The 22,500-nt window shown below is 43.3% G+C and overlaps 1 protein-coding gene across 2 annotated transcripts in view; it reads left to right on the top strand.

Annotated features, from left to right (window-relative positions):
* The window catches only part of acsl4b (acyl-CoA synthetase long chain family member 4b), a 14,019-nt gene extending 508 nt beyond the window's left edge, over window positions 1–13,511 (top strand). The window contains exons 2-15 of one of the 2 annotated variants that reach the window (XM_034302446.2): window positions 5,901–6,135; window positions 6,261–6,438; window positions 6,576–6,685; window positions 6,752–6,890; window positions 7,042–7,192; window positions 8,565–8,688; window positions 9,250–9,321; window positions 9,581–9,720; window positions 10,644–10,813; window positions 11,158–11,232; window positions 11,450–11,638; window positions 11,853–11,967; window positions 12,118–12,275; window positions 12,387–13,511. In XM_034302446.2, the coding sequence (XP_034158337.1) occupies window positions 5,908–6,135; window positions 6,261–6,438; window positions 6,576–6,685; window positions 6,752–6,890; window positions 7,042–7,192; window positions 8,565–8,688; window positions 9,250–9,321; window positions 9,581–9,720; window positions 10,644–10,813; window positions 11,158–11,232; window positions 11,450–11,638; window positions 11,853–11,967; window positions 12,118–12,275; window positions 12,387–12,544 (2,007 nt within the window). In that variant the 5' untranslated portion in view covers window positions 5,901–5,907 and the 3' untranslated portion in view covers window positions 12,545–13,511. Of the gene's footprint in view, window positions 1–5,900; window positions 6,136–6,260; window positions 6,439–6,575; window positions 6,891–7,041; window positions 7,193–8,564; window positions 8,689–9,249; window positions 9,322–9,580; window positions 9,721–10,643; window positions 10,814–11,157; window positions 11,233–11,449; window positions 11,639–11,852; window positions 11,968–12,117; window positions 12,276–12,386 lie in introns of both variants that reach the window. The other variant, XM_053230263.1, reaches the window with a different exon arrangement.
* The last annotated feature ends 8,989 nt before the right edge of the window (window positions 13,512–22,500 follow it).

Here is a 22,500-nt window from a genome sequence, read left to right as displayed (position 1 = left end):
ACACACACACACACACATACACACACATACACACACACACACACAGTGTGATGCAGGATTCATCATCATGGTGTTTGGTTTGCTGATTCATCACTTCTGCTATTGATCTTTATCAGTGACTTACACACATACTGAAACATCATTTCATTAAACCTGAATTATACTACCGGATCATGTAATTAAACCAGGATTGTGTTGGCTGGTCATTTTATGGGAGAAAAGCAAACAAATCCAAAAACGGCAAGCAAGTTCAAAGTCAAAAACAGGCTAAGGTCAGGCGATCAACAAACAGGACACACTGGGCAAAGGCAAAATTGATAATCGAGAGACTTAACAACAGGTCAAACCAGATCAGCAAAGTACAGGTTAGCAGGTTAGTAATGTCAGGAGCACAAGACGAACTGAGCGTATACTTCGCAAACTGGTGGTGAGTGAGAGTCTCTTTTAAAGGGCTCTTGAGTGTGTGTGTGTGAACAGGTGTGCTCAATCAAAAGTCCAGTGACTGTGAATGAGGCAGTGTGTGTTGGGAATTGGAGTTCGCTGTTCGAGTTCGGAGTTCGAGTTCCCCCCATCAAGTGACTTCATTTATTTGCTTAAGGATCTTGAAGGGGCTGATGTACGGGGGGCTTAGCTTTTTGCAGGCGTGGGGTTGACGGAGGTCTCTGGTGGCAAGCCAGACCAGCTCTCCCAGCTGATAGTGGGGGTTCTCACCTCTGTGCTGGTCCACGTTCACTTTGATGGTTTGGGCCACCTGCTCGAGACGTTGGTGTTTACTCTCCCAGGCTTGTTCGCCCTGTCGAAACCATTCCTCAATGGCTGGTGAGTTGGTGGGGCTAGTGTTCCTTGGGAACAGTGGGGGCTGGTACCCAAGCACACACTGGAATGGGGTGAGTTGAGTAGCCACCTTGACTGGCCTATGGAGATGCCGTCCTGGCTGATGATATAGCCCAGGAAGGCAACAGTGGTCTGATGAAACTCCTTTCATATAGAGCTGGTGCTGCATGAGCCGCTGGTGGACCTGACGGATGTGATGAACATGAGTTTCGAAGGAGGGGAGTATATAAGGATATCATTGATGTAAGCAATGACATATTTCCCCAGCATTTTCAGTAAGACATCATTGATCAAGCACTGGAATACCGAGGGGGCACAAGAGAGCCCATATGGCATCACACAGTACTCGTAGTGGCCAGAGGTGATGCTAAACACCGTTTTCCACTCATCCCCTCCTCTGATACGCACCAGGTTGTATGCACTGCAGAGATCCAGCTTAGTGAAAATTTGGCTGAGCAGAGCTGTTCCAGGGCTGCTGAGACCAGATGCAGAGGATACCCGTACTTCACGGAGATCTGTTTTAAACCCTTATAATCTATACAAGGTCTGAGGCCGCCCCCTTTCTTCTTCACAAAGAAGAACTCAGTGGATGTGGGGGAAGTGGAGATGTCTGATGTACCGCTGTTGGAAAGCTTCCATTGATATACTCCTTCATCACTTGTTGTTCTGCCACAGAAAGGGTATAAATCCAGGAGTGGTTCCAGGTAGCACCTCAACAGAGCAATCATATGGGCAGTGAGGGGAAAGCCCACTGGCAAACAAGGCTGAAAACTTCTTTCAGGTCCTGGTATTCGGGGGGATTCATGAGGGGAGGGTGGTCGTCTGGGCTTTCCACTGGGGTTGATGCCACGGTGAACTGAGAGGCCTGGATACGCTGGCAATGACAATACTAAGACCAGCGGGTGAGTGCTTTGTAGACCAAGGAAATCTGGGGATTGTTGAGTTGCAACCACGGAAACGGCACAACCATAGGTGGAGTGTGCCGTCTCGCAGGAGGAGGGGCTGAGTGCAACGTGAGACTGTTCCTCCCCAAATGGGCCCCCTGTTGATAGCATGGACCCTCAGCAGATGTTGCAGGATGTTCCAGTGGGGATGTTGAGGAGGTTCACAGTCTCTTGGTCTATGAAGTTGCTAGCCAACCCAGAATCGATCAGTTCTGTCAAAACAGAGACCATGCGGTGAGTGTTGCACCAAGGCAGAAAGCGTGAAAGACTGGTGAGAAAGTGACCTGTATAGACTCACCGTATCAGAGTGGGGGGGGTGGAGCTCCTGCACAAGCCTGAGCCTTGATGTGGAGAAGGCAGGGGTTCAGCACGAGCGTTGGTACCCGGAAAGGCCCACTCCTTGCCCCCTTGTTCCCACACCATCGAAGACCACTTTAGCGTTTTGCCAGTAAGCAGGTTCAGGAAGCACACAATCTTCTGTGGCTCTGACATCCTGTCACGCCTGGAAAAATACAGAGAACACTGCAGTAAAAACCCTTTACAATGAGATGCTTCACCTGAGAACTTTTCCGGTAGCAGTGTTGGTGACCTGGCTGTCGGGGCTGCTGCATGGTGTGTCATGGTGGAAGCAAGAGATTAATCTTGGCGTCAAGGTCTGCCAACTGTCACCGCTGATCTCCCATTAACTGTCCGTGAGCCATGATGCGTTGATGCCAGTCCGGCTCTCCTGCTGCATCCATGGTATCGGCGAAGTACTGTATCATAAAAGAGATGGATGCAGGTGCAGGCGAATTTCTATTTAATCAGAGAAAAGCAAACAAATCTATTTCTATTTAATCAGAGAAAAGCAAACTGAGAAAAGCAAACAAATCCAAACAGGTCAAATCAGATCAGCAAAATACAGGTTAGCAGACTTGGTAATGACAGGAGCACAAGACAAAGTGAGTGTATACTTTTGCAAACTGGTGGTGAGTGAAAGTCACTTGGGTGTGTGTGTATGTGTGTGTGTGTGTGTGTGTGTGTGTGTGTGTGTGTGTGTGTGAACAGGTGTGCTTAATCAAAAGTCCAGTGACTGTGAATGAGGCAGTGTGTGTGAGTTCTGGGGAGTGTAGTCCAGGGCAGCCATGTTTGTAGGCTGCAGTGTGTGTTGGGAATCGGGGTTCGTTGACTGGGTTGACCAGACTATAATTAGTATATTTTATTAAGTAAACACATTTAATGTTAGTTATAAATAATAATTATATACAGTTATATCATTCATCTATAATCTCCTGTACATTGACGTTCCCTCATGACGGGGCTGTGAGTCGCGTGACGCGAGTGTGCATCTACAGCACAAAGTGTTTAGCAGGAATAAACTTCGTCTTTATTTCACAGTCTTGCTAACTGACTAGCACGCTAACAGGCTAGCAGAGTAAAGCAATGAAGTCTGAGTAATAATAATAATCTATCATAATCTGCACAATTATAAACAGCTTTATCTACCTCTATGTCAAACTGCAGCAATGCATTCTGGGTAAATCATGCTACAGTGCTGTAGTGGCCCTTAAGATGGCAACTGAGGGGAAACAGAGGACGAGAAGTTAGTGTTAAAAATAGAAACAGCTCAAAATGACACGCTGGCAAAGTCCAGCTGCGAACAAACACAACTACACAACTACACAACTCATTTTTTACATAAAATACTGTGATAATGCAGCGAGTTGTGGTGAAAGTGGAGCGTGCTCATCCCTGGGGTACTTTAATACAGGCCTGGGGTGTTGTGTTGTGTTGTGTTGTGTTGTGTTGTGTTGTGTTGTGTGTGTGTGTGTGTGGTGTTGTGTTGTGTGGTGTTGTGCTGTGTTGTGCTGTGTGATGTTGTGTGGTGTTGTGTGGTGTGTGTATTGTGGTGTGTGTGTTGTGTTGTGTGGTGTTGTGTGGTGTGTGTATTGTGGTGTGTGTGTGGTGTTGTGTGGTGTGTGTGTGGTGTGTGTGTGGTGTTGTGTTGTGTCATGTTGTCTGGTGTGTGTGTGGTTGTGTGATGTTGTGTTGTGTGGTGTTGTGCAGTGTGTGTGTGTGTGTTGTGTGTGTGTGTGTGTGTGTGTGGTGTGTTCTGACAGGAACTCTGTGTTATTTTAGACTGATTTGGTTATTTAATGGCTTTGATGCTGTTTTAAATGAATGAGGCATGTGTGTGTTTGAAAGTGGATGCTCCGGTCAGACTGGTGTGTGTGTGTGTGTGTGTGAGTGTGTGCACGTGTGTGTGAGTGTGTGTGTGTGTGTGTGTATGTGAGTGGGTTGATGTTCCTGGTATATTACAGTGTTATTTACGTATGAATCACACACGACCTCTGATGTGTAAAGCAGAATCGAATCATCGGAAACTGTAACGTCAAGAAAGTTGCAAAATCATGTGTGCAATAAAGGACGTGTGTGTGTGTGTGTGTGTGTGTGGGGTGTGTGTGTGTGTGTGTGTGTGTGTTGTGTGTGTGTGTGTGTGTTGTGGTGTGGTGTGTGTGTGTGTGGTGTTGTGCAGTGTGTGTGTGTGTGTGTTGTGTGTGGTGTGTATGTGTGTGTGGTGTGTGTGTGTGTGGTGTTGTGCAGTGTGTGTGTGTGTTGTGTGTGTGTGTGTGTGTGTGTGTGTGTGTGTGTGTGTTGTGGTGTGGTGTGTGTGTGGTGTTGTGCAGTGTGTGTGTGTGTGTGTTGTGTGTGTGTGTGTGTGTGTGTGTGTGTGTTGTGGTGTGGTGTGTGTGTGTGTGGTGTTGTGCAGTGTGTGTGTGTGTGTGTTGTGTGTGGTGTGTATGTGTGTGTGGTGTGTGTGTGTGTGGTGTTGTGCAGTGTGTGTGTTGTGTGTGTTGTGTGTGTGTGTGTGTGTGTGTGTGTGGTGTGTGTTGTGTGTGTTGTGTGTGTGTGTGTGTGTGTGTGTGTGTGGTGTGTTCTGACAGGAACTCTGTGTTATTTTAGACTGATTTGGTTATTTAATGGCTTTGATGCTGTTTTAAATGAATGAGGCATGTGTGTGTTTGAAAGTGGATGTTCCGGTCAGACTGGTGTGTGCGTGTGTGTGTGTGCACGTGTGTGTGTGCACGTGTGTGTGTGTGTGTGTGTGTGTGCACGCACGTGTGTGTACACGTGTGTGTGTGTGTGTGCTTCCTCATATTAAGGCTCTGTTCTACAGCTGCAGATTTAAGTGATTATCACAAACACTTGTGCAGTCAGTGTGAATTTAAAGTTGCAAATGTAAACAGTGAAGCTGCATCGCTGTGTTTTATTCATTACTTTACTGGAAACAAGCAGCACACACACACACACACAAAACACACACACACACACACACACACACACACACACAAAACACACGTGCACACACACCCTATGACTACAACATGTGGCAATAGAACAACAAGGGAACTAGAAAGAAGGAGACAAGGGTATAAGGTAGGGGGCTGAGAGAACTGGGAGAGTAGAAACTGGAGGTACTCGAGGAACCAACAAAACCAGAAAGAGGAAGAACTGAGGAATCACACACACACACACACACACACACACACACACTTATATAGCGCTCACAGAGAGACTGTGTGTGTTTGACAATTTTAGACTTTAGAACTTTATTTAAACTCTTTTAATCAAAACGAAACAGGGAGTGACATTTTCCTGTAAAATGAAATCCATCAGACAAAAAAACACACATCTATTAACAAGAGACAAGTGAGAACACTGGTCATGGGTGTGGTCATGGGTGTGGTCATGGGTGTGGTCATGGGTGTGGTCAGGAAGGCATTAATTGGAGAGGAAACCAATATATTTTTTAGACTGAGCTGTGAAATAACTGTTCATAAATACATCCTGAGTGCTGACTGCTTCAGCCAGTCACAGAGCTGTAAGCACCTCTGACCTCATCCTGTGATTGGTTAATGACACAGGTGGTAAATTTTTTATGCAATTTATTTATTTATATAAATATTACAAACAGGAAACACACACAGGACTAAAAGAGGGAATGTAATCAGTTTAAATCTGTGTGTATGTGTGTTTCTAATAACAGTCCTGAATAAATATTTAGACTACACATAGCTTTAGAGGCTCCACTTCAGGTATATCACTCTGTGTGTGTGTGTGTGTGTGTGTGTGTGTGTGCAGTAGCGTGATGACTGAGAGTGTGAGAGCACGCAGTGTGTCAGGGGGTCCTGAGGGGCCGTACCGGGCTGTGCAGTCCGTGGACGGTCTGGTACAGCAGGAGTTTGAGGGCGTGGACACATTGGATAAACTGTTCCGTTACGCAGTGGGCGGATTCACACACTCACCCTGCATAGGGAGCAGGGAAGTGCTGTCGCAGGAAAATGAGACGCAGCCCGACGGCAAAGTCTTCCAGAAGGTAATCATACGGACTGTCACTCAATCAATCAATCAATCAGTCAGTCAGCTGATTTCACTCAGCCAGTATGTGCGTTCGTGTGTGTGTGTGTGTGTGTGTGTGTGTGTGTGTGTGTTTGTGCGTAGCTGGTCCTGGGTCAGTATAAGTGGAAGTCGTATGAGGAAGTGGATCATCAAGTGAACTTCCTGGGAAGCGGCCTGTCTGCTTTGGGTCAAAGGTCACGCAGCTCCATCACCATCTTCTGTGAGACTAGAGAGGAGTGGATGATCGCAGCACAGGCCTGCTTCAGATTCAACTACCCCTGTACACACACACACACACACACGCAGCATGCATACTTTTACAGGAACTCATTTTAACTTTATATTATCTGTGTAATAGTATCTGGTAGTTTTGTTCTGACATGCTCTGTGTGTGTGTGTGTGTGTGTGTGTGTGTAGTGGTGACACTCTATGCTACACTTGGTGAAGATGCTGTAGCATTTGGTTTGAACCAGTGCGGAGCCACGCACCTCATCACTAGCAAGGAACTGCTAGAAACCAAGCTGAAGGTACAAACACACACACACACACACACACACACACACACACACACACACTGTACTTGTGTTTTCCAGGCGGTGTTGCCAGATGTTGTGGGTCTGAAGCATGTGATCTATGCGGGCAGTGGGAGTGTGTCTGTGGAAAATTACCCACAATCTCTCAGCATCCACAGCTTACAGGAAGTGATGGAGCTCGGAGCCAAACCTGAGAACTGTGAGTATTACCATAATAACATTTAAATATGAATATAAGTAAATATGCAAATTAGACACTCCCCCATGCCCATCTGCCTAACAGTCTAATATCACTAACATTACCTAACTGTCTGTCTGTCTGTCTGTCTGTCTCTCTGTTTGTCTCTCAGTGAGTGTGCAGTGTGATGCTCCTTCTCCGTCTGATCTTGCTGTAGTGATGTACACTAGCGGTTCAACGGGTCGTCCTAAAGGAGTGATGATGCACCACAGTAACCTCATCGCAGGAATGGCTGGCCAATGCCAGAGAATTCCGGGTCTCGGGTCAGCCAATCACAGTACAGAACACAACTGACCAATCAGAGCATGTACATTTGCATAGTGCATTGTCTAACTGTTTCAGATTTATAAACACTTTAACAGCTAACAATTAGTGTTTACTAAAGACACGGGGTAGACGCAGGGTTACTGATCAGAAGGTCAGGGGCCACTACTGGGCCCTTGAGCACGGCCCTTAACCCTCTCTGCTCCAGGGGGCGCTGTATCACGCTAACCCTGCACTCTGACCGATACGAAGAGAAGGATTTCACTGTGCTGTAATGTGTGTGTCATGTCCTGTGGAATATAAATATATATATATATATATATATATATATATATATATATATATATATATATATATACGTAATGTCCTAAAGACTTCACCACTGTATGGAAGAGAAGGTTAAGAAGATTCACTAAACTCTTTCTCCTCCATTAGTCTCACATCCCCTAAACCTCTTCCCACTAGACCTCTTAACCAACAATGTTCCAGACTCTCTCTCAGGACCCTCTCAGGAGACTCTCTATCTCATCTTCTTCCCCACTCAGACGTCAGCAGCTACTGACATTAAACATGCGGTTTGTTGAGTCGAATGACTCACTTACATTTGAAAATGTTTATTTGAGTGAGTCATTTACGTCAGAACCAGCTCCTGCATCCCAACCCGCTCCACGCTACTAGATCAACCAGCTCTGATGTCTCTAAAGCCTTCAACACAGTTACCCACAGCGTTCTCCACAGTGTTCTCTTGTCCATTCTCACTAGCCCTGGAGTAACAGGCTCAACATGGTGGTGGTTTGTTTCCTATCGGGAGAAAACGTGTATCAGGTGACATAGAGGTGATCCACATCCACTCCATGTAGACATTCCACTGTTTCCCACAAGTGTCAGTGTTCAGTCCTCTTCTCTTTTTCCTCCTTACCTAGTCTTCTGGTGATGGAATATCTTCATCACACTTACGCTGATGACTTTCAGCTTATCTGTTCACTCCCACCATCAGGTACGCAGGTCATATCTCAGTGTACATCTCAAAAGCTGAATCCCAGCAAGACTGAGCTGCTATGTGTTCCTGGAGATGATGATCAGTTGTGGTTCTTGTAACATGCTGTAACATGCCATGGCTGGTTGTGCAGGTTTCTCCTGTGGATGATTTTTGGTTCTCACGTTCTCAGGAGGATGGGTTCTCACAGATGATCCAGAATGTCCAGAAAGTTCATGAAAATTACTATCATTACTATCACTGCTCACTTCTGTGTGAGCATCATGAGGTCTTACAGTCGGAAAAGTAAGAAGGGTGACTATAGAGCAGAAGGAAAGTTCTTAGCATTTACACAAAGTGTGTGTGTGTGTGTGTGTGTGTGTGTGTGTGTGTAGGCCTGAGGACACGTATGTTGGTTATCTTCCATTGGCTCATGTTCTGGAGCTGACAGCCGAAATGTCCTGTCTGAGTCACGGCTGCCGGATCGGATACTCGTCACCACACACACTCTCAGACCAGGTGACACACACACACACGCGCACACACACACACGCTGGACCAGCTGTTTTAGCCTCCTTTGAAGTCAGTATTTTTACTGTACCTCCTGAACCACAGTGTGGTGTTCAGCTCCTTTATGACATCACACAGCATCACATTTATCTTCACCGTGTTTATTCACCATCACTAATTTATCATTAATCATTAATTAATGCAGCTGTTTTACTGTTCATCAACACACTCTAATGTAAAGAGTTCGTTAGCTTCAGTGACGTTAGCTACAGAATCTGTGAAGTTAAACTTAATCATAGAAAAACCTTTGACAATTTACTAAAATGAACATGACTGTTAGCACTGATTCGAGTGATTCACTTGTGTTTATAAACGACTCTGTGTTATTCACTTACAGTTATACATTACTACTTAAGTGATTCAGTTCTATATCGACTCCTCTGTGGGAATAGCATACTGCCTACCTTCTGATTACAACACAGTCACTGCTTCTTACTTATGCATGTGTCTCTCTCTCGCTCTGTGTGTGTGTGTGTGTGTGTGTGTGTGTGTGTGTGTGTGTGTGTGTAGTCCAGTAAAATAAAGCGAGGCTGTAAGGGAGACTGCACTGTGCTCAAACCCACTCTGATCGCTGCTGTCCCAGTAAGACAACACCCCCCCCCCCACACACACACACACACACCCACACATACACACACACACACACACACATACACACACAAACACACACACACACACATACACACACACACACACCATCATATCCCCTTAATGTGCTCGCTCTGCATAATAATTAGCTGTCTGTTTTTCTCTGCCTCGTTTCCTGTAAATGCTGATAATTTGTTTATCGCATGTGTGTGTGTGTGTGTGTGTGTGTGTGTGTGGGTGTGTGTGTGTTTAGGAGATTATGGATCGTATCTATAAAAATGTGATGAGTAAGGTAGCAGAGATGAGCACACTACAGAGGATGTTGTTCAATATGGCCTACAAATACAAAGTGCAGCAGCTGGAACGTGGAGCAGATACACCCATATGTAACACGTGAGTCTTTCACACACACACACTCACACACACTCACACACACTCTCACACACACTCTCACACACTCACACACACACACACACACATATATACACCATCTCACACACACACAGGTTAACATGTTTAAGCAAGCATCCGTTTGGTGTGTGTGTGTGTGTTACAGGGTGGTGTTTAAGCGTGTATCCATGTTGCTGGGGGGGTGTGTGAGGTTAATGTGTGTGTGTGTGTGTGTGTGTGTGTTACAGGGTGGTGTTTAAGCGTGTATCCATGTTGCTGGGGGGGTGTGTGAGGTTAATGTGTGTGTGTGTGTGTGTGTGTGTGTTACAGGGTGGTGTTTAAGCGTGTATCCATGTTGCTGGGGGGGTGTGTGAGGTTAATGTGTGTGTGTGTGTGTGTGTGTGTGTTACAGGGTGGTGTTTAAGCGTGTATCCATGTTGCTGGGGGGGTGTGTGAGGTTAATGTGTGTGTGTGTGTGTGTTACAGGGTGGTGTTTAAGCGTGTATCCATGTTGCTGGGGGGGTGTGTGAGGTTAATGTGTGTGTGTGTGTGTGTGTGTGTGTGTGTGTGTGTTACAGGGTGGTGTTTAAGCGTGTATCCATGTTGCTGGGGGGGTGTGTGAGGTTAATGTGTGTGTGTGTGTGTGTGTGTGTGTGTGTGTGTTACAGGGTGGTGTTTAAGCGTGTATCCATGTTGCTGGGGGGGTGTGTGAGGTTAATGTGTGTGTGTGTGTGTGTGTGTGTGTGTGTGTGTGTGTGTTACAGGGTGGTGTTTAAGCGTGTATCCATGTTGCTGGGGGGGTGTGTGAGGTTAATGTGTGTGTGTGTGTGTGTGTGTGTTACAGGGTGGTGTTTAAGCGTGTATCCATGTTGCTGGGGGGGTGTGTGAGGTTAATGTGTGTGTGTGTGTGTGTGTGTGTGTTACAGGGTGGTGTTTAAGCGTGTATCCATGTTGCTGGGGGGGTGTGTGAGGTTGATGCTCAGTGGTGGAGCTCCTCTCTCTCCTGACACACACCGCTTCATAAAAGTGTGTTTCTGCCCCGTTGGCATCGGTTACGGCCTCACGGAGACCTGCGGGGCAGCGACCATCTCAGAGTGTATGTATGCACGCACACACACACACACACACACACATGTTTACCAATACTCGCTGTCATCCCGAAGAGTCACGTGTGTTTCTCCTGCAAGATGCCATTACTTCTGTTAATTAGATAATTAGTCCAATGGAGTAAAGTGTCAACTTTGTGATTGTAATTATAATTAGTTTTTTAATCTCAGTAATGATGTGTCATTATATATAATTCATATTCACACACACACACACACACACACACACACACACACACACACATACATACACACACATCTGGAATGTAACTACTGGATTGCTGTTTCATCACGCTCTGTGTGTGTGTGTGTGTGTGTGTGTGTGTGTGTGTAGTTTCTGATTATACCACAGGACGGGTCGGGGCACCTCTCATCTGCTCCGAACTCAAACTGCGAGACTGGCCTGAGGGTAAAACACACACACGCACACACACACTTTGTTGTTATTGTTAAGGAGTAAGGATTAGGTGCGGGCTGTAGTGTGTGCATGTTGGGTGTGTGTGTGTGTGTGTATGTGTGTGTGTGTGTGTGTGTGTGTGTTTCGCTACTAGCGGTCAATGTGTGGAGAAAGTGTGCTCGTTACTGTAAGAGTGTGTTACTGAGATGAAACTCTGCCTCTTTCCCAGGAGGATACACCAGTCAGGACAAGCCCCACCCCCGAGGGGAGATCCTGATAGGTGGGCCGAACGTTGCCATGGGTTACTACGGGAGTGAGGCTGAGAGTGGGGAATTTTGGGTAGACGAGGCGGGGAAGCGCTGGTTCTGTACCGGTGACGTTGGGGAGATGCATCCTGACGGCTGCCTGCAAATAGTCGGTGAGTGAGAAATCCACCGGCCGATCACAAACCAAATAACCAAACACACTGCACTGAGTGGCAGGGCTACTGTCACCTTACTGATAATAATAACTCTCTCTGTCTGTTTCTCTGTCTCTGCATCTCCATATCTCTCTCTCTCTCTCTCTCTCTCCTGCTCTCTCTCTCTCACTCTCTCTCACTCTCTCTCTCTCTCCACTTATCTGTCTGTCAGACCGTAAGAAGGACTTGGTGAAGCTGCAGGCGGGTGAATACGTGTCTCTGGCAAAGGTGGAAGCGGCACTGAAGAACTGTCCGCTAATTGACAACATCTGTGTCTACGCTAACAGGTTACACTCTCTCTCTTGCGCTATCCCTCTCACACACACACATACACACACACATAAACACGTTTGTAATGCATGTTAAGTTTAAAAAAAAAAACAGCACTGAAACATTAACACTCAGTGATCCATTCTCTGCTCTCTCTGACCAATCAGCAATCAGAACTATGTCATCAGCTTTGTGGTGCCCAATCAGAAGCAGCTGACTGAACTGGCCAAAAGACATGGGATTGAGGGCAAGTGGGAGGAGATCTGTAATCATGCCACTCTGGAACAGGAAGTTCTAAAAACTATTAAAGAGGTTGCAACATCAAGTAAGCCCCACCCCTTTTTCTCTTTCTTCTATATGTCTTTAATCATGTATCCTTTCATCCATTCATTAAATGTGTGTGTGTGTGTGTGTGTGTGTGTGTGTGTGTGTGTAGATAAGCTGCAGAGGTTCGAGGTTCCCATGAAGGTGCGTCTCAGTTCTCAGGTCTGGACTCCAGAGACAGGACTGGTTACTGATGCCTTTAAACTGAAGAGAAAAGAATTACAGACACACTACAAACATGACATCGAGAGGATGTATGGAGCCAAATAATCCACACGCACACACACACACACACACGCACACACACACACACATACACACACGTACACGCGCACGCGCACACAATGGATATAGGTACTTTTAAGCAGAGATGATGTGCTGCCCCCTGTTGGATCCACAAACTTAAACCTCCATATTAAGATTCTAGATTGGGACGAAGACTAAACTCTAGCTCTCAGTGTTTATCAACACAAACAGGGAGAATTTATGTTTTTGTAAAACATTACAAACAAAAAAACATTTCATATAAAGAAAAGTCACAATACATTTAATTTTGTTGGTTATCATTTTTAATAAAGTCTGGAGGAGACTAATTTCTGCTGGAGTGAGGGACTCAGTACTGCGCACAGTGTCCATGGCACTAATATCAACATGATGGTTTACTATTCCTGAATGACATTTCTGACATTTAGTAGATAATTTTATTTTCCTACATGCTTATATTTATATAGAGATAGCGGTGTGTGTGTGTGTGTGTGTGTGTGTGTGTGTGGGTTGGGTGGGTGTATGAGTGTGTTCTGGACCAACTGGAAATAATGGAGGTTCATGTGCTTTAAATCTGTGTTAATAAATTCAACCCAAATGCCCACATGTACAAAATGAGAATGAGCTTTAAAGATGAGTTTAAACGGTTAAATAAAAATATTTGTGTCTCTTCACAGTTTCATGCTTTCGTCCAGTTTCTGTTACTGTACTAAGATTGCTAACTCAATCTGTTAGCCTGCCTGTTAGCCACATTAGCAATATCAGTTGGATTAGCTTGTGCTAATGTTCGCTCTGATGTAGTTTTATAAGCAGAGTCTGTTTTTAATGGATCTTATGTTTATTTTGATAAAGATTACATTTTTATTATGTCTGAATCAGGTTTTGTTTCATTTCACCTTGTTTTAAAATGTGTGCACTTTTGTTAAACAGTGAATTTTATAAATAATAAAGACCAAAGACTTTGCTACAAATATTAATTTAAGTCTGTCTTTATTTCACAAAAAAGCATGACACCATCACACTTTTCTCATTTTCACATTTCTCACTTCCTCTCTGTCCTTTAGCATATAATAAATAATTAATAATTAAAACGTTGCTACGCACTCTCATTTTAACTGTAGTGACACTGTATGATAAGAAAGTGTTATTTTTATCAAATCATGTTTTTATGATTATATTTGGAATGGACTAAAATATTTTACATTATGTTAAATATTGTTTATGTTAAAGTTCATTACAGAATAATTCTTTTGAGATGACAAATTTATGATATGAATTTGTGATGTTATATTTTATATTATAAATTAAAGAATTACATTATTTCTATTGTTTAATGTCTAAAATATAGTTCAGTGTTTGTTATAAATATTAAATGTACTGTAACGGTACAGTACAGTGTAGTATAGTGTAGTATAGTCTAGTACAGTGTAGTATAGTGTAGTGTGGTGTGGTATACTGCAGTGTAGTATAGTATAGTGTGGTGTGGTGTGGTATACTGCAGTGTAGTATAGTATAGTGTGGTGTGGTATACTGCAGTGTAGTATAGTGTAGTGTGGTGTGGTATACTGCAGTGTAGTATAGTATAGTGTGGTGTGGTATACTGCAGTGTAGTATAGTGTAGTGTGGTGTGGTATACTGCAGTGTAGTATAGTATAGTGTGGTGTGGTATACTGCAGTGTAATATAGTGTAGTGTGGTGTGGTATACTGCAGTGTAGTATAGTGTGGTGTGGTGTGGTATACTGCAGTGTAGTATAGTGTAGTGCGGTGTGGTATACTGCAGTGTAGTATAGTGTAGTGTGGTGTGGTGTGGTATACTGCAGTGTAGTATAGTGTAGTGTAGTGTGGTATACTGCAGTGTAGTATAGTGTAGTGTGGTGTGGTGTGGTATACTGCAGTGTAGTATAGTGTAGTGTGGTGTGGTATACTGCAGTGTAGTATAGTATAGTGTAGTGTGGTATACTGCAGTGTAGTATAGTGTAGTGTGGTGTGGTGTACTGCAGTGTAGTATAGTATAGTGTGGTGTGGTATACTGCAGTGTAGTATAGTGTAGTGTAGTGTAGTGTGGTATACTGCAGTGTAGTATAGTGTAGTGTGGTGTGGTATACTGCAGTGTAGTATAGTATAGTGTGGTGTGGTATACTGCAGTGTAGTATAGTGTGGTGTGGTGTGGTATACTGCAGTGTAGTATAGTGTAGTGCGGTGTGGTATACTGCAGTGTAGTATAGTGTAGTGTGGTGTGGTATACTGCAGTGTAGTATAGTATAGTGTAGTGTGGTATACTGCAGTGTAGTATAGTGTAGTGTGGTGTGGTGTGGTATACTGCAGTGTAGTATAGTGTAGTGTGGTGTGGTATACTGCAGTGTAGTATAGTATAGTGTAGTGTGGTATACTGCAGTGTAGTATAGTGTAGTGTGGTGTGGTGTACTGCAGTGTAGTATAGTATAGTGTGGTGTGGTATACTGCAGTGTAGTATAGTGTAGTGTAGTGTAGTGTGGTATACTGCAGTGTAGTATAGTGTAGTGTGGTGTGGTATACTGCAGTGTAGTATAGTATAGTGTGGTGTGGTATACTGCAGTGTAGTATAGTATAGTGTGGTGTGGTATACTGCAGTGTAGTATAGTGTAGTGTAGTGTAGTGTGGTATACTGCAGTGTAGTATAGTGTAGTGTGGTGTGGTATACTGCAGTGTAGTATAGTGTAGTGTGGTGTGGTATACGGCAGTGTAGTATAGTGTAGTGTGGTGTGGTATACTGCAGTGTAGTATAGTGTAGTGTGGTGTGGTATACTGCAGTGTAGTATAGTATAGTGTAGTGTGGTATACTGCAGTGTAATATAGTGTAGTGCGGTGTGGTATACTGCAGTGTAGTATAGTGTAGTGTAGTGCGGTGTGGTATACTGCAGTGTAGTATAGTATAGTGTAGTGTGGTGTGGTATACTGCAGTGTAGTATAGTATAGTGTGGTGTGGTATACTGCAGTGTAATATAGTGTAGTGCGGTGTGGTATACTGCAGTGTAGTATAGTATAGTGTAGTGTGGTGTGGTATACTGCAGTGTAGTATAGTGTAGTGTGGTGTGGTGTGGTATACTGCAGTGTAGTATAGTGTAGTGTAGTGTGGTGTGGTGTACTGCAGTGTAGTATAGTGTAGTGTGGTGTGGTATACTGCAGTGTAGTATAGTATAGTGTAGTGTGGTATACTGCAGTGTAATATAGTGTAGTGCGGTGTGGTATACTGCAGTGTAGTATAGTGTAGTGTAGTGCGGTGTGGTATACTGCAGTGTAGTATAGTATAGTGTAGTGTGGTGTGGTATACTGCAGTGTAGTATAGTATAGTGTGGTGTGGTATACTGCAGTGTAATATAGTGTAGTGCGGTGTGGTATACTGCAGTGTAGTATAGTATAGTGTAGTGTGGTGTGGTATACTGCAGTGTAGTATAGTGTAGTGTGGTGTGGTGTGGTATACTGCAGTGTAGTATAGTGTAGTGTAGTGTGGTGTGGTGTACTGCAGTGTAGTATAGTATAGTGTGGTGTAGTATACTGCAGTGTAGTATAGTATAGTGTAGTGTGGTATACTGCAGTGTAGTATAGTATAGTGTGGTGTGGTATACTGCAGTGTAGTATAGTATAGTGTAGTGTGGTGTGGTATACTGCAGTATAGTATAGTATAGTGTAGTGTGGTATACTGCAGTGTAGTATAGTATAGTGTGGTGTGGTATACTGCAGTGTAGTATAGTATAGTGTAGTGTGGTATACTGCAGTGTAGTATAGTGTAGTGTGGTGTGGTATACTGCAGTGTAGTATAGTATAGTGTGGTGTGGTATACTGCAGTGTAGTATAGTGTAGTGTGGTGTGGTATACTGCAGTGTAGTATAGTGTAGTGTAGTGTGGTGTGGTATACTGCAGTGTAGTATAGTGTAGTGTGGTGTGGTGTGGTATACTGCAGTGTAGTATAGTATAGTGTAGTGTGGTATACTGCAGTGTAGTATAGTATAGTGTAGTGTGGTATACTGCAGTGTAGTATAGTGTAGTGTAGTGTGGTGTGGTATACTGCAGTGTAGTATAGTGTAGTGTAGTGTAGTGTGGTATACTGCAGTGTAGTATAGTATAGTGTAGTGTGGTATACTGCAGTGTAGTATAGTGTATTGTGGTGTGGTATACTGCAGTGTAGTATAGTGTAGTGTGGTGTGGTATACTGCAGTGTAGTATAGTGTAGTGTGGTGTGGTATACTGCAGTGTAGTATAGTGTAGTGTAGTGTGGTGTGGTATACTGCAGTGTAGTATGGTGTAGTGTGGTGTGGTGTGGTATACTGCAGTGTAGTATAGTATAGTGTAGTGTGGTATACTGCAGTGTAGTATAGTGTATTGTGGTGTGGTATACTGCAGTGTAGTATAGTGTAGTGTGGTGTGGTATACTGCAGTGTAGTATAGTATAGTGTGGTGTGGTATACTGCAGTGTAATATAGTGTAGTGCGGTGTGGTATACTGCAGTGTAGTATAGTGTAGTGTGGTGTGGTGTGGTATACTGCAGTGTAGTATAGTGTAGTGCGGTGTGGTATACTGCAGTGTAGTATAGTGTAGTGTGGTGTGGTATACTGCAGTGTAGTATAGTGTAGTGTGGTGTGGTGTACTGCAGTGTAGTATAGTATGGTGTATTGTGGTGTGGTATACTGCAGTGTAGTATAGTATAGTGTAGTGTGGTATACTGCAGTGTAGTATAGTGTAGTGTAGTGTGGTATACTGCAGTGTAGTATAGTGTAGTGTGGTGTGGTGTGGTATACTGCAGTGTAGTATAGTATAGTGTGGTGTGGTATACTGCAGTGTAGTATAGTGTAGTGTGGTGTGGTGTGGTATACTGCAGTGTAGTATAGTGTAGTTTGGTGTGGTATACTGCAGTGTAGTATAGTATAGTGTAGCGTGGTGTGGTATACTGCAGTGTAGTATAGTGTAGTGTGGTGTGGTATACTGCAGTGTAGTATAGTATAGTGTAGTGTGGTGTGGTATACTGCAGTGTAGTATAGTGTAGTGTGGTGTGGTATACTGCAGTGTAGTATAGTATAGTGTGGTGTGGTGTACTGCAGTGTAGTATAGTGTAGTGTGGTGTGGTGTGGTATACTGCAGTGTAGTATAGTATAGTGTAGTGTGGTATACTGCAGTGTAGTATAGTATAGTGTAGTGTGGTATACTGCAGTGTAGTATAGTGTATTGTGGTGTGGTATACTGCAGTGTAGTATAGTGTAGTGTGGTGTGGTATACTGCAGTGTAGTATAGTATAGTGTGGTGTGGTATACTGCAGTGTAATATAGTGTAGTGCGGTGTGGTATACTGCAGTGTAGTATAGTGTAGTGTAGTGTGGTATACTGCAGTGTAGTATAGTATAGTGTAGTGTAGTGTGGTGTGGTGTACTGCAGTGTAGTATAGTATAGTGTGGTGTAGTATACTGCAGTGTAGTATAGTGTAGTGTGGTGTGGTGTGGTATACTGCAGTGTAGTATAGTGTAGTGTGGTGTGGTATACTGCAGTGTAGTATAGTGTAGTGCGGTGTGGTATACTGCAGTGTAGTATAGTGTAGTGTGGTGTGGTATACTGCAGTGTAGTATAGTGTAGTGTGGTGTGGTGTACTGCAGTGTAGTATAGTATGGTGTATTGTGGTGTGGTATACTGCAGTGTAGTATAGTATAGTGTAGTGTGGTATACTGCAGTGTAGTATAGTGTAGTGTGGTGTGGTATACTGCAGTGTAGTATAGTGTATTGTGGTGTGGTATACTGCAGTGTAGTATAGTATAGTGTGGTGTGGTATACTGCAGTGTAGTATAGTATAGTGTAGTGTGGTATACTGCAGTGTAATATAGTGTAGTGCGGTATGGTATACTGCAGTGTAGTATAGTATAGTCTAGTGTGGTATACTGCAGTGTAGTATAGTATAGTGTAGTGTGGTGTGGTATACTGCAGTGTAGTATAGTGTAGTGTGGTGTGGTATACTGCAGTGTAGTATAGTATAGTGTAGTGTGGTATACTGCAGTGTAGTATAGTATAGTGTAGTGTAGTGTGGTGTGGTGTACTGCAGTGTAGTATAGTATAGTGTGGTGTAGTATACTGCAGTGTAGTATAGTATAGTGTAGTGTGGTATACTGCAGTGTAGTATAGTGTATTGTGGTGTGGTATACTGCAGTGTAGTATAGTGTAGTGTGGTGTGGTGTGGTATACTGCAGTGTAGTATAGTATAGTGTAGTGTGGTGTGGTATACTGCAGTGTAGTATAGTATAGTGTAGTGTGGTATACTGCAGTGTAGTATAGTATAGTGTGGTGTATTGTGGTGTGGTATACTGCAGTGTAGTATAGTATAGTGTGGTGTGGTATACTGCAGTGTAGTATAGTGTATTGTGGTGTGGTATACTGCAGTGTAGTATAGTATAGTGTGGTGTGGTATACTGCAGTGTAGTATAGTATAGTGTAGTGTGGTATACTGCAGTGTAATATAGTGTAGTGCGGTATGGTATACTGCAGTGTAGTATAGTATAGTCTAGTGTGGTGTGGTATACTGCAGTGTAGTATAGTATAGTGTAGTGTGGTGTGGTATACTGCAGTGTAGTATAGTATAGTGTAGTGTGGTATACTGCAGTGTAGTATAGTATAGTGTAGTGTAGTGTGGTGTGGTGTACTGCAGTGTAGTATAGTATAGTGTGGTGTAGTATACTGCAGTGTAGTATAGTATAGTGTAGTGTGGTATACTGCAGTGTAGTATAGTGTATTGTGGTGTGGTATACTGCAGTGTAGTATAGTGTAGTGTGGTGTGGTGTGGTATACTGCAGTGTAGTATAGTATAGTGTAGTGTGGTATACTGCAGTGTAGTATAGTGTAGTGTAGTGTGGTATACTGCAGTGTAGTATAGTGTATTGTGGTGTGGTATACTGCAGTGTAGTATAGTGTAGTGTGGTGTGGTATACTGCAGTGTAGTATAGTATAGTGTGGTGTGGTATACTGCAGTGTAATATAGTGTAGTGCGGTGTGGTATACTGCAGTGTAGTATAGTGTAGTGTGGTGTGGTGTGGTATACTGCAGTGTAGTATAGTGTAGTGCGGTGTGGTATACTGCAGTGTAGTATAGTGTAGTGTGGTGTGGTATACTGCAGTGTAGTATAGTGTAGTGTGGTGTGGTGTACTGCAGTGTAGTATAGTATGGTGTATTGTGGTGTGGTATACTGCAGTGTAGTATAGTATAGTGTAGTGTGGTATACTGCAGTGTAGTATAGTATAGTGTAGTGTGGTATACTGCAGTGTAGTATAGTGTAGTGTAGTGTGGTATACTGCAGTGTAGTATAGTGTAGTGTGGTGTGGTGTGGTATACTGCAGTGTAGTATAGTGTAGCGTGGTGTGGTATACTGCAGTGTAGTATAGTGTAGTGTGGTGTGGTATACTGCAGTGTAGTATAGTATAGTGTAGTGTGGTGTGGTATACTGCAGTGTAGTATAGTGTAGTGTGGTGTGGTATACTGCAGTGTAGTATAGTATAGTGTAGTGTGGTATACTGCAGTGTAGTATAGTGTAGTGTAGTGTGGTATACTGCAGTGTAATATAGTATAGTGTAGTGTGGTGTGGTGTACTGCAGTGTAGTATAGTGTAGTGTGGTGTGGTATACTGCAGTGTAGTATAGTATAGTGTAGTGTGGTATACTGCAGTGTAGTATAGTGTAGTGTGGTGTGGTATACTGCAGTGTAATATAGTATAGTGTAGTGTGGTGTGGTATACTGCAGTGTAGTATAGTGTAGTGTGGTGTACTGCAGTGTAGTATAGTGTAGTGTGGTGTGGTATACTGCAGTGTAATATAGTATAGTGTAGTGTGGTGTGGTATACTGCAGTGTAGTATAGTGTAGTGTGGTGTACTGCAGTGTAGTATAGTGTGGTGTGGTGTGGTGTACTGCAGTGTAGTATAGTGTAGTGTGGTGTACTGCAGTGTAGTATAGTGTGGTGTGGTGTGGTGTGGTGTAGTATAGTGTGGTGTGGTATACTGCAGTGTAGTATAGTGTAGTGTGGTGTGGTATACTGCAGTGTAGTATAGTGTAGTGTGGTGTGGTATACTGCAGTGTAGTATAGTATAGTGTGGTGTGGTATACTGCAGTGTAGTATAGTATAGTGTAGTGTGGTGTGGTATACTGCAGTGTAGTATAGTGTAGTGTGGTGTGGTGTACTGCAGTGTAGTATAGTATAGTGTAGTGTGGTGTGGTGTACTGCAGTGTAGTATAGTGTAGTGTAGTGTAGCATAGTATAGTGTGGTGTGGTATACTGCAGTGTAGTATAGTGTAGTGTAGTGTAGCATAGTATAGTGTGGTGTGGTATACTGCAGTGTAGTATAGTGTAGTGTGGTGTAGCATAGTCTAGTACAGTGTAGTATAGTATAGTGTGGTGTAGTATAGTCTAGCACAGTGTAGTATAGTGTAGTATAGTCTAATACAGTGTAGTATAGTGTGGCGTGGTGTGGTATACTGCAGTGTAGTATAGTATAGTGTGGTGTGGTGTGGTATACTGCCGTGTAGTATAGTATAGTGTGGTGTGGTATACTGCAGTCTAGTATAGTATAGTGTGGTGTGGTGTGGTATACTGCAGTGTAGTATAGTATGGTGTGGTGTGGTATACTGCAGTGTAGTATAGTATAGTGTAGTGTGGTGTGGTATACTGCAGTGTAGTATAGTGTAGTGTGGTGTAGCATAGTCTAGTACAGTGTAGTATAGTGTAGTGTGGTGTGGTATACTGCAGTGTAGTATAGTATAGTGTGGTGTAGCATAGTCTAGTACAGTGTAGTATAGTGTAGTGTAGTGTAGCATAGTCTAGTACAGTGTAGTATAGTATAGTGTAGTGTAGTGTGGTGTACTGCAGTGTAGTATAGTGTGGTGTAGCATAGTCTAGTACAGTGTAGTATAGTATAGTGTGGTGTAGTATACTCTAGCACAGTGTAGTATAGTGTAGTGTGGTGTGGTATACTGCAGTGTAGTATAGTATAGTGTTGTGTGGTGTAGTATAGTGTAATATAGTGTAATATAGTGTGGTGTAGTTTAGTGTAGTATAGTATAGTACAGTGTAGTATAGTGTGATGTAGTGTACTGCAGTGTAGTGTAGTATACACATTATTATGCACTGCAGTGATTATAAACATGCCGTGCTTTGCTCAGAAACACGTGTTTAAGGGCAGCAGTAGTGTAGAATAGTGTGGTGTGTAGTGTAGTGTTGTATAGTGTAGTATAGTGAGGGGCAGTGTGGTGTGTAGTGTAGTGAAGTGTAGTGTAATATTTAATGTGTGTAATATAGTTTACACATTATTATGCACTGCAGTGATTATAAACATGCCGTGCGTTGCTCAGAAACACGTGTTTAAGGGCAGCAGTAGTGTAGAATAGTGTGGTGTGTAGTGTAGTGTTGTATAGTGTAGTATAGTGAGGGGCAGTGTGGTGTGTAGTGTAGTGAAGTGTAGTGTAATATTTAATGTGTGTAATATAGTTTACACATTATTATGCACTGCAGTGATTATAAACATGCCGTGCGTTGCTCAGAAACACGTGTTTAAGGGCAGCAGTAGTGTAGAATAGTGTGGTGTGTAGTGTAGTGTTGTATAGTGTAGTATAGTGAGGGGCAGTGTGGTGTGTAGTGTAGTGAAGTGTAGTGTAATATTTAATGTGTGTAATATAGTTTACACATTATTATGCACTGCAGTGATTATAAACATGCCGTGCTTTGCTCAGAAACACGTGTTTAAGGGCAGCAGTAGTGTAGAATAGTGTGGTGTGTAGTGTAGTGTTGTATAGTGTAGTATAGTGAGGGGCAGTGTGGTGTGTAGTGTAGTGAAGTGTAGTGTAATATTTAATGTGTGTAATATAGTTTACACATTATTATGCACTGCAGTGATTATAAACATGCCGTGCGTTGCTCAGAAACACGTGTTTAAGGGCAGCAGTAGTGTAGAATAGTGTGGTGTGTA

Source organism: Pangasianodon hypophthalmus, chromosome 27 (assembly GCF_027358585.1).
Source record: "Pangasianodon hypophthalmus isolate fPanHyp1 chromosome 27, fPanHyp1.pri, whole genome shotgun sequence".
NCBI lineage: Eukaryota > Metazoa > Chordata > Actinopteri > Siluriformes > Pangasiidae > Pangasianodon > Pangasianodon hypophthalmus.
Note: the sequence above shows the minus strand (reverse complement) of the source record. Positions and strands in the feature narration are given on the sequence as shown.